This window comes from Alosa pseudoharengus, unplaced genomic scaffold, assembly GCF_046254945.1.
Source record: "Alosa pseudoharengus isolate Yale_2024_CS ecotype anadromous, Long Island Sound unplaced genomic scaffold, YU_APseudo_1.1 YU_APseudo_1.1_scf_10, whole genome shotgun sequence".
Classification (NCBI taxonomy): Eukaryota; Metazoa; Chordata; class Actinopteri; order Clupeiformes; family Clupeidae; genus Alosa; species Alosa pseudoharengus.
This window is the reverse complement of record NW_027468565.1, coordinates 11,808,098-11,819,609: the sequence shown is the minus strand read 5'-3', so window position 1 is coordinate 11,819,609 and position 11,512 is coordinate 11,808,098. Positions and strand designations below refer to the sequence as shown.

The 11,512-nt window shown below is 43.6% G+C and overlaps 2 protein-coding genes across 4 annotated transcripts; one reads left to right on the top strand and one right to left on the bottom strand.

Annotated features, from left to right (window-relative positions):
• Window positions 1-113: 113 nt before the first annotated feature.
• On the top strand, window positions 114-4,537 carry cdk10 (cyclin dependent kinase 10). 2 transcript variants are annotated; one of them, XM_076263480.1, is made up of 14 exons: window positions 114-128; window positions 363-481; window positions 872-944; window positions 1,029-1,100; window positions 1,227-1,329; window positions 1,414-1,495; window positions 1,587-1,654; window positions 1,855-1,907; window positions 2,075-2,144; window positions 2,261-2,320; window positions 2,613-2,736; window positions 3,141-3,280; window positions 3,585-3,637; window positions 3,723-4,537. In XM_076263480.1, the coding sequence occupies exons 2-14, from the start codon at window positions 389-391 to the stop codon at window positions 3,815-3,817; spliced, it is 1,086 nt and encodes a 361-aa protein (XP_076119595.1). In that variant the 5' UTR covers window positions 114-128; window positions 363-388; the 3' UTR covers window positions 3,818-4,537. The 2 variants fall into 2 exon arrangements, with proteins under 2 accessions (XP_076119595.1, XP_076119604.1); XM_076263489.1 differs by lacking the exon at window positions 114-128 and having other exon boundaries at window positions 467-481; window positions 1,033-1,100.
• Window positions 4,538-4,633: 96 nt separating this feature from the next.
• Window positions 4,634-11,496, bottom strand: vps4a (vacuolar protein sorting 4 homolog A). Of its 2 annotated transcripts, none has more exons than XM_076263468.1 (11): window positions 11,318-11,496; window positions 10,388-10,499; window positions 10,058-10,202; window positions 9,727-9,788; window positions 9,004-9,123; window positions 8,642-8,798; window positions 8,268-8,416; window positions 7,366-7,447; window positions 6,873-7,126; window positions 5,891-6,031; window positions 4,634-5,761 (listed from the first exon to the last, which is right to left on the bottom strand). In XM_076263468.1, the coding sequence occupies exons 1-10, from the start codon at window positions 11,336-11,338 to the stop codon at window positions 5,922-5,924; spliced, it is 1,212 nt and encodes a 403-aa protein (XP_076119583.1). In that variant the 5' UTR covers window positions 11,339-11,496; the 3' UTR covers window positions 4,634-5,761; window positions 5,891-5,921. The 2 variants fall into 2 exon arrangements, with proteins under 2 accessions (XP_076119583.1, XP_076119573.1); XM_076263458.1 differs by having other exon boundaries at window positions 6,907-7,126.
• Between the last annotated feature and the right edge of the window lie 16 nt (window positions 11,497-11,512).

Genomic DNA, 11,512 nt, shown 5'->3' with positions numbered 1-11,512 from the left:
AAGAGGCTGGACGTGAAGCAAGGGAGGCCATACCTAGAAGATCACCTATATGTGTTGGACGTGGGCCTATTACCACCCGTCCTTAATGACCTGTATGTTTACATCATAAATATGAAAATTTCACCCAGGTATGGCCTCCAATATTTAGGCTATAAACATTCTCACACTCATTCTCCATTTTGATGTAACAATAACAATGTATTTATTTATTTATTATTATTATTATTATCATTATTATTATCATTATTGTGTGTGTGTGTGTGTGTGGGTGCGTGTGCGTGTGCATCTGTGAATTGAATTATTGTTAACTCCGCGAAAGTTTATGGTTGGCTAAGCCTTGCTCTAAAAATATTCATCAACAGTGTGCAAAGAACAACGCAGTTTTCCGATGGAGACGACGACGACGGAGGCGGATCAGGATCCGATCAAATTGAAATCTCTCAAAAATGGCAAGACATTTATAGTTCCACAAAAAGACAGGGTGAGTATTTGGAGCGTTTAACAGGATGTCTTCCTGCAAAGCATGTTTTGTCTAAATCACTTCTCCCTTTCTGCAGTTCAGGCTAAAGTGTTCGGAGCGCTTAACAGGAGGTCTTCCTGCAAAGTATATTTTGTGTAACGTTAAAGCACTTCTCCCTTTCTGCAGTTCAGGCTAAAGTCCTCCTTCATCGATTAGCATTTAACCTTAACCACAGATCGGTTAAGTTAATCTCAATGTAACGTCAGTGGGCTAGTTTAGAACATCTCTAACGTCAATTACTTAACAGGCTTTACTGTACTGTACCTGGAAACTTGTAAAGATCCTACTGTTCGTATGAGTTTCAATGAAAATTCTTTGATGCAGCCTAAAATGCCAACCATATCTTAACAGCTGGGGAACTGCAGAAGTGTCAAGGAGTTTGAGAAACTTAATCGGATAGGTGAAGGAACATATGGCATTGTGTGTAAGTAATTCATTTTCATGGAATTTCTTATGTGACAGTGGTCAGAAAAAGAGGGATTTTATATTGCTATGTTATACTCTCTAGATAGAGCTCGTGACACAAAGACAGATGAGATTGTGGCTCTTAAGAAAGTGCGGATGGACAAGGAGAAAGATGGTGAGTGTGTCATGTCAATAAACACATTTAAACTAGATTATTTTGTCTTCACCTTGTTTACTGCTGAAATGTGACTCTTCCTCCCATGAGTTAGATGCTGCTTTTAATTTTGGGTGTCTGATTCAGGTATACCAATCAGCAGTTTAAGGGAGATTACCCTGCTCCTCGAGCTGAGGCATCCTAATATAGTGGAACTTAAGGAGGTCGTGGTGGGCAACCATTTAGAAAGGTAAGGTACACACATCTGCACTGTGGTCTGATTCTGAATCAGCACAAGTAGTTTTGACTGATGTCTGTGTGGGTTTCCTCTCAGCCTCTTTCTGGTCATGGGCTACTGTGAGCAGGACCTGGCAAGCCTGCTGGAAAACATGCAATCTCCTTTCTCAGAGGCACAGGTACACACACAGATGTATACATTACATGTACATCCACATGTCAATGTTGATTAAGCATCTGAGTGCTCAACGGTGCTGTCCTTTTTCGTAGGTGAAGTGCATTGTTCTGCAGTTGCTTAAGGGACTGGCTTATCTTCACCATAACTTCATTCTCCACAGGTAAGACCTCTGGCTGTCTCCTAAATCCCTAAGCCCTGGCTAGTCCATTTTCCTTCAGTCCATGGCACTCCTAAGATGTGCTTGACCTGTGCGCTGGCTGCCAGGGAACTGTTTCAGATGAAGTTGCTCTGAACCGTCCAAAGCAGTAGCTCTATTTATTTTATTTAGATGGGTTGCTTCTGTTTATTTGTGACTGGCAGGGATCTTAAAGTCTCCAATCTACTCATGACTGACAAAGGCTGTGTTAAGATAGGTGAGTGGCTGCATACACAGATGTGGTTCATGGGCATTATAATTCAAACACTTACTTATATACTACAAAATTACTGTGGCTGTCGTGCAGACTTGTTTTACAATAGGCTGAGGCTGTTCTTAGAAAAGCCTGATTGTCTTACTACAGTTGTTTTCCTCTCCTTTAAGCCGACTTTGGTTTGGCACGGGTCTATGGTGTTCCCCTCCAACCTATGACTCCTCGTGTGGTGACGCTGTGGTAAGGCCACCAGATGTCATGGTGTTCTCTGTCCCCTGATGCTCTCTCAATCCTGTCTGTAATATTCTCTCTCACTCTTTCTGACACTATCACTCTTTCTTTCTCTTGTCCTGCAGGTACAGAGCTCCAGAGCTTCTACTTGGGTCCAAGACTCAGACCACAGCCCTGGACATGTGGTACGTACGTCTGCCATGTTGCTAGGGTTAGGGTTAGGCTAACTGTCCACGTTGGCTAACTGCCCAATCACGCGCTGATTTACTGGAGGTCCCGTCTTGAGCTATTGGATTTCCTCCCCTCACAGGGAACATTCAATCCTCCACATGCTGACACTGTTCTTTCGAACTAGCCCTCCCCGCCCAGGAGGGCTCCTATAGTGGTTGTAATTCTCAGGAGCTCTGCAGGTGGTCATACAATCCTTGTGAGTTGTGGTGCTCTGTAATAAATCCCCCCGCTCCTTCTCGCCCACAGGGCAGTGGGCTGCATCCTGGCAGAGCTTCTGGCCCATAAGCCCCTGTTGCCGGGTGGCTCAGAGATTCAGCAGGTGGACTTGATCGTGCAGCTCCTGGGGACGCCCAACGAGAACATATGGCCGGTACTGTCCGATTGTCTCTGTTTCTCCTGCTGGATCTTAGAACCATGAAGAAAATCATGTTGTCAAAGTCATATTGGGTTCCTCAAGCACAAGCAAACAATGGTTTTGTCTATGTATATGTCTCAGTCGATGGAGCACAACTACCTTCAGAATGGTTTTCTAACAAGTATCCAGACTGAAGCCCTGACTTGGTTTGCTGCACTGGCAGATCCTCATATAGGCAGCACGAGTGCTTGCAATAAACAAAATAATAGATAGATATATAGATAGATAGATAGATAGATAGATAAATAAATGCATCCTAGAAGCTAGGACCACCACTGTGCATTTGTTTTCTGCTCTTGTGCCATTATGTTATGACACTATGTCTCTTCCCTGAGGTACATTTGTTGCTTGCATCACAGGGTTTTTCTCGGCTGCCTCTTGTGGGTCAGTACAGTCTGAGGAAGCAGCCATACAACAACCTGAAGAACAAATTCACCTGGCTCTCAGAGGCTGGCTTGCGTCTGCTTAACCTGCTTTTCATGTACAACCCTCAGCGCAGGTAGACACCTATTCAGCACAGCCCTACAACCCTGTCCCATACACAGTGACACGGGCCAAGCACTAAACAATTCCAGCCAATCAGCATAGAAGGAAGGGCTGTAATTTCATTGCCTGTAGAGATGAGATACCAACTGCATCACACTGTACTTTTAAGTATAGTTGTATTGAGAAAGCAGCTATGAAAACTGATGTGAAGACATTTTAAAAAAGTCTAAAAAATATTTTGTCATTCATAAACAGCTTTAATGGGATCTGTTGTGTAGTACCTGCATGTTCAACCTCTGGCTTTGCCTTTTTCTTAGGGCCTCTGCTAGAGACAGCTTAGAGAGCTCCTACTTTAAAGAAAAACCTTTGCGTAAGTATGGTGCTAGACTATGGTGCAAAGTTGAATGAGTTGATGGTAGTTATCTTGTCATAATCAGCCCTTGTCTCCCTTACAGCATGCGAACCAGAACTCATGCCAACCTTTCCGCATCATCGCAACAAAAGGCACGGCCCAGCCACCGAGGGCCAGTCAAAACGCAGCAAAGTATGACATCATTCATACCTTTCTGCTGTAAAATAAATATTGTGCGAAGAATGACATGACAAAAACAAGGACAACTTACAAATCTACAGTTGATGATACTGTATGTATGATAACAATACAGAAGTGTGTCTCAGTGTACAAGTACAGAACTATTTGCTAGTTGTGAATACTTTTTAAGCCCTACTACTGCTAATTTGCACATAGCTGCCGTGTGAATATGTGTGCAGAAGCCATCAGTACATGTCCACTTACATTACACCATTTCATGGCAAGGAAAAATCGAGTTTGTATATCTAGCCCTTCAGATATGTGAGCAGTGGGCATCCGCCTGGTCTTGCACGTTTTGAAATAACTTTGGAAATGTCAAAAGGGCCACTGGATAGTAAGGGACCATTGACTGTGCCTTTCTGGCCTGGGAGGCTCTTCAGGAGTATGTCTGGACAGCAGATCATTAGCTTAGTCCACAGACATTGGCAGAATTTTTCTCCAGTTTGCTTTCCCTGGATCCTGATGTCCAGTATGTCTGGAGGCATGCATTCGCTAGCCTGCTTTATTGTAACTTGTTGTTGCATGTTTACAATGTAAAATGACTGTGCACAGATTTATGTGTATGAGGATGTCATATTTTGTGTATTGGATTAGGTCTTGATGGCCTCATACATTTTATCCTCTTTGGGATGTGGAGGGGCCATTTTTCATGAATTAAAGAGCCTTATTGAAACCCAATTTGTCTCTCTCAGGATATGTGTTCAGAGAGACGTGTTGTGTGTAAATGTGTCTTAAGTCGAGTTGGCATCCTCGAAACAACACAGGTTATCAGACTGTTTTAGAATCGCAGTTTAATCAGATCAGGCAAAGTCTGTAGTCATGACAGGTGACCGATGCCTCTGTGGACACCAAGTCTGACATCACTATCTGCACCATTAACTACCTAGACAGAGATAGATAGAAGAAACGAGTGCATCCTCTGCAGTGTGACTGAGGCCTTTTGCGTGTTCAGTCCTTTCGTCAGGTAAACAAGAACATCACTCAGTCAATACCCCGCCATACTATTAAGACTTCTGGGGCTTTGGGGGGTGTGAGGTACTGCCCCAGAATTTCCAATACTATCTCCGTTAGGTTAGTGGAGAAGACTAAACAAAAAAATTATGCTGTTTCTTTTAGTTGCCCAGTAAACATTGAGTTTTTAGTGTCCTACATGGCAAACAAATAAATAAATATAAATAATGTAATACTGTCTATAACAGAACAACAATTCTTCCTTCGCAGGGTGAGCATCGATAATCGTAACAGAATCAGAGTGATAGAGAGGTCGCACTCCGAATCAAACAATAGCAGTCTTGTGACGCATTCACACATCTCACACACAACAATAAAAAATAAACATTTACAGACAGGGACATTCTTACAGTAAATGCACAGGTACCCACACAGCAATCCTTCAACATAAAAATGATTAGCTTCTTGTTCAACGTGCCATTGGTTCGTCCTTTGAAATTATTTTTTTTTTGGAAACATCAAACAGCACTGGTGTGGTGCACAGAGATAAAAGTCCTTCAGCCTTTTCTTTTGCTTTTTGTTATGCTTTGAGCGATCAAAGAGAAAAAAAGGTACACATTAGAGAAAAGGTAAAACACTCCTTCATTGTCACCATGGTGGGTTAGTCTAGAGTAGATAGTCCAGTGGCGGTCAGTCGAGTTTGCAGGTGCTACTGTTTGAATGGGATGGGATTGTATGAATGAGAGAGGATTGAGGGTGGGGGTGTGGGGGGGGTACTAGAGATGCCGGATAACAATGTTGGTGTCTGAAGCTGGGATAGATACGCCACTACAACTCTCTCACGGCCTCTCAGCCCTCCTGTCCAAAGTCATCTGTGAATTTCTTCACCTTCAGCAGGTCTTCAGTGTTCACTGTGGGACGAGTGGTGGCCAGAGACCGCAGCATGTCAGACTGAGGAAACAGAACAGGTGTGCGCTTAGTCACATTACAACAACCAGTGATCACAACAATCTGGGTATTTAGATAGTCCATTCATTGGGTTTGGCAGAATGCCAAGATGTGTGCCGACACTAAGCTTACCATGCACACAATGGGTTCTAGAAGCTTGTCGCTAGGCACATCCATCCAGGTCATTTCTATGGCAGCAGGGTCGCCAGGGGAGCAGGGAGTCAGCAGGTCGTCCACCATCATCGAGCTGTTTGCGCGGGACGGGCCTCGTACCTGCACAAGCACATCGCCGTTGCCAGGTGAGACCAGGGATGGGTGAGAATTTACTTTACGCTCACAGACACTGCTGTGCTCAGCAGTTGTGTCTAAAATCTAAGGTTGTGTCTAAAATCTGTCCTGTATAAACATACAATAATAATCAAAAAATCATAGAGGTCTTTCAGCAATGCATATGAAAATATAAAACTCAATGCTATGATTTTGTCTGCTGATTGACAACACCAACCTGTAAGATTCCCTTTAAGCCATAGGGTGGCACTGTCTCAAAGCACTAAGCTCATACACACAGAAATTAAGACTTGTAGTGCATTTACATGTCAAATGCTATGTTCTGGCATACAGACATGTCATTGGGCAGCCTGCTACATTATTCCATTGCATATTCAGAAAACATTTGAAACCATTTCCTACACCATCTGCTTAGCACACTCTCAGGTCAAATAACCAGGGACGTATTTCAAGTATGTGATTTAGTGACAAACCTGGGCAAGTTACCTCATAGTAAAGGGCAAACTTAATAGAAGCAGCTTATGGCTTCATTCTCCTAGCGATACAGCTGATACAGCTAAGGTTCTTCTATTAGTTGTGCACCACTTTACCACTTCACCATGCATCCAGGTTTGACTTTGGACACATACACAACATACCTGAAAACATACAAAAGCAACTCAACATAATGACCATCTAATCATCATATACCTCATCATACACTATAGCAATATGTAATGCAATATGTAACTATAGCAATATATAATGCAATTTGTGACATCTGGCTTTCCCCTAGGTGGAGGGGTTCTCAATTACAACAACATTATGAAATACGTATGGTTCTGACCCTGTTCTTCTCTTGACCGTCTGCTGTCAGTTACCTTCTTGAAGTGCGTGGCCGACTGGACCTTGCGCACAGGCTGCATGAGTGCGTCGCGCACAATGACGCTGATGTCGGCACCCGAGTAGCCGTCGGTCTTGCGTGCCAGCTGCCGCTGGTCGGCGTCGCTCAGGCTGTGCGGCGTGTTGCCCAGGTGCAGGCGGAACATGGCCGAACGCGCCTGCTCCTCGGGCAGCGGGATGTAGATACGCTTCTCAAACCTGACCGCATGAAGGGAGATCAGACACCACACCACAACTGCTTTAAAAAGTCTCCCTGCATCTTGCTCACAATATAGATTTATAAAACAAACAAGACATGTTACAAGGCAAGAGAATACCATAAATGGCAAAAGGATCCTGAAAATGACAGCCTTTAGACAGCGAAATGCACTGTGTCACAATACAGCATTATGACATGCTCCATTATGTTTATGTGACTCTCCCATAGGTCTACTGACCTTCTGCGAATGGCTGCATCCAAGACCCAAGGGATGTTCGTGGCCCCCAGGACAAGGACCCCATCATTGTTATTTCCCACCCCTATAAGCAGGACAACAAAGAACAACACTGCATCATTCACTACTTAGGCTACGTTCAGACTAGGCGTCTTTTTCTGACAAGAGAATTTGTGCAGACCACTTTTCTGTTTTTTGTTACAAAAAGCAGCCTAAAGCGTCTTTTTCTTATTATCCGCTTGTGATTGATCAGCTGCCAAAAAACAGCTTGACGTAGGACGTTTTACCACTAGGAGGTTTAAAATTTTTCAAATTTAAAAACAGCTCTGAAATGCAGAAAAAGACAGCCACGATCGCGTTTTGAAAGAAGCCGAGGACTTTTTTGACAACACGGTGTACTCCATAGGATTATAATGTAGAAAGGATGCCGGCAGCTGTGAAAAAGATGCCTAGTCTGAACATAGCCTTAAACTGTCTTTACTGTACTCTTCTGCTTCTTTCTCTTTCTGAAAACTGGAAATTCTGATTTAGGACTTGATGAGGGATCAGGTACTGAAACGGAGTAGGAGGAAGATGACACTCTCCTCCACACTCACCTTAGCCTGGGTTTTCCCATGCTGCCATACGCGTGCGATTTTATTCCCGCTGCTAGGCAGCCTCGATTCCATGGACTTCGTTTTTACCTCAACGAAGGAACCAATCACCGAACGGAGGGGGGACAGCAAGACGATGACGACACACCGAAGCGGTGTGCTACGTACAGACGCATTTGATAGACATTCGTAGTGCCCAATAAACGGCTCTGGGCATTCGTAAACCACGTTTCAAATACGAGAAAATGTACATGTAGTTCTCAGACCCCATCTCAATGAGATGAGGTTTGGCGTTAGCCAGGTTACACTGACCTTGCATCTGGACCAGGAATTCGGTCTTGATGCGCCGCGCTGCCTCACTCTCGTTCTCATTACGTGAGCCACACAGCGAGTCCACCTCATCTATGAAGATGATGGAGGGCTTGTGCTGGCGAGCCAGGTCAAAGAGGTTTTTAACAAGCCTGAGGAAGGCAAAGAAAGGGGATGGTAACAGAATTGACAGAAACGGAACAGAACAAAACACATGTTACTGGTAGTAACTAGACATATGCATTCCAACACACACACACACACACACACACACACACACACACACATACACAAATAAAGCCAACTTTACCATTTTTAACTAAACAGTAGATCCATGTGAAGACTAGTAGTGAACAACATTCAAAAGGTCCACTCACTTCTCACTCTCTCCAAGCCACTTGGACATCAGGTCGGAGGAGGAGACGGAAAAGAAAGTGGAGTTGTTAGCCTCGGTGGCCACCGCCTTGGCCAGGTAAGACTTGCCCGTCCCTGGGGGCCCGAACAGCAGGATCCCTCTCCATGGTGTCCGCTTGCCTGCAAAAACAGTGGCGCTTTAGACACCCCTCAAGACCATCCAGATGACTTGTGTCCACTGCTGACTCCACACTCTCCACAAGTTAACTGTGTAATATCCACATCAATGAAGGGATAACAAAATTAATATATTGGCCCTACATTTCAATACATTGATTTTTTATAGGGACTGGACCAAAACTGCTTGTAATAATGCATTGCTGACCAGTGAAAAGATGGGGGAATTTGATGGGGAGGATGACCGCTTCCTTGAGGGCCTCCTTGGCTCCCTCCAATCCCGCCACGTCACTCCACCTCACGTTGGGCTTCTCCATCACAATAGCACCTGTGTGACCGCAAAACAAAATGGTGACTGCTAATCCTGGGCAAAGATGCTGTCAAAGAGCTTGAATGAGCTTGCTCCTGTTACCCGTTTGAATTCATTATATTTTGATTTATATTATTTTTATAGGTGGGCTTGTTCTATCTGCGGCAACAACATCCACAAACAGTAGTAGAGGAGAGGAAATGGTCAGACAGGAGTTGTTCTATGCACCGAACACATCCACTTCCAGTAGGGGAGTTTGTTATTCAAGAACATCCACTTCCAGTAGGGGAGTTTGTTATTACAGTAGGGGCAGTTGTTTTATTGCATTATTTGCAGCGGTGGATGTAAGGCTTGATGCATCTGGAAAGTATGCCATCTCACTCCACACATGGATACCACAACTGTGAGTGCATTATTTCTCTACAAATCAACAGTGCAATTATTTGAGGTGGGCAAAAGGCCTCCCATGGTTTCTTGGGACGTTCCATGATTCTGCACATATTAACCAAATAGAGGTATTCAAATTTTGCTGCAAATGACTTTGTTTTTCAGGATGTTTCATTATTCCTGCCCACCTGTAGTGAGAGAGAGAAGACAAAGTGACTTACAAAGCATACTCACCCATCAGATGCTCCTGGAGTTTCTTCTTCTCGGGATTCTCACCCTCACTGTCACTGTCGCTCCTTTTGAGCCACACACAAACACACAATATTTACTAAATGCCCTCATGACATGTGCAATGCCAGTGCATAGCTATCACACCAAATTATGATTATGGACTTTAAACACCATTGTGTGTGTGTGTGTGTGTGCGTGCATGCGTGCGGAAGGGGGGGGGGGGGACATTGACCGACAGTGGGGGCCAAGATGTTTGAAAGAGACACAATGAGGGTGGGGGAGAAAAGGCAAAAGATGGAAAGAAATACAGTAAATGATATCAGAAACCCCATACTTGTCATTGCTCTGTGCCTCCTTCACAGGTTTCTTCCCCTGCTTTTCTTTATTCTTCAGGTAGTCCTTTAACTTCTCAGCTCGGTCAAGATACTGCATACATTTGGCTCGGATGCTCTCTTTCGCTTTGTCACTGTGAGCCTCATCTGCATTGACGAGTGGTTTACCCGTTTAACATCAAGATCACGTTTTAGTTTAATAGTAAAATCAATTTAGACTTCAGACAAACATACTGCATTTAGGGCAATATTATCCAAACTGTTACATACACGGGTTATGCTATGTGAGTTACACGCCCATTCCTCTAGAAATTTACGATAGTAAAACTTACATTTGATAGCATGCAGAAAGTACTCCACTGCATGCTGGTACAGGCGCAAGGCCTCTTCATAGTTCTTTGCCTTGTCTTCCTCCGTGGCTTTGGTGACCAGATCAATCGCTTTCTGTGTAGAGCAGGTGGGAATCGGTAAACAAAGACACTAGTACAGTTGCTAAGGCACTTCACACAGTAGGCTAGTATATCAAAGTAATAAGTTGACTAGATCTTAATATCTAGTCAGCCGACTGAAGTTAACGCTGTGCCTACGCCGCTAGACAACAAATAATTTCCGTAACGTTATCACCCACCTGTCAACTGTCAACTCATTTTCATAAATAATTAACCAGTAACGTTAACCATAATAATTACACTGCTAGCGGGCTAACGTAAATGGACTTAACACCAATGGATGCAAACGCATTTCTTTAGTCCTGTCCATAGATATATACACCTACATACACATACATATATATACATATATATGTGTATATATACATATATACACATACATGTGTATATGTCTATGAGTCCTGTCATGGAACTTAATCAAAACATTTTAGCCTACTAGGGCCTACAAATAAACGATGACAGAACAGAACAACTTACAAGCTATTTCTACAGTCAAGCTGAGATGCCCAACCAGACTGGAACCTAGCGTTAAGGTTAATTAAAATGCCAGCACGATCGACACCAAAAAGATAACAAAGAATTGTCCATTTCGACAAAATAACCAATGACGCCGAATTGTATCTATACGTCTGTCTAATGGGTGCATTTACTAAGAAGCTAACGGTTTCAACCTGGTAGCTAGCGGCAGAGAATGTCTAATAAGTAAACGGGCTCTGCTAGCGGTTTGCAATGTTTACTATTGTATTGCTGGTTAGGAGCATAGCGAAAGGATAGTAGGGTTGGCTATAATTCTAGCCTGGAAGATAACGCTACCTGTAGTGTTGACGTTGTCATTTCATCTCACGCTTCTGCTGTTTTCCCCAGTCTTTTATCCAACTAACGTAGCAAACTTGACGATTTGTTAAAAAATATAGTCTTGCCAAAATAAGAGTGCGTTTACTGCCTATGATAATACTAGCTAGCTACATGACAAGCTCGGCCCAGCAACAGAGGAAAACACGAAAACAG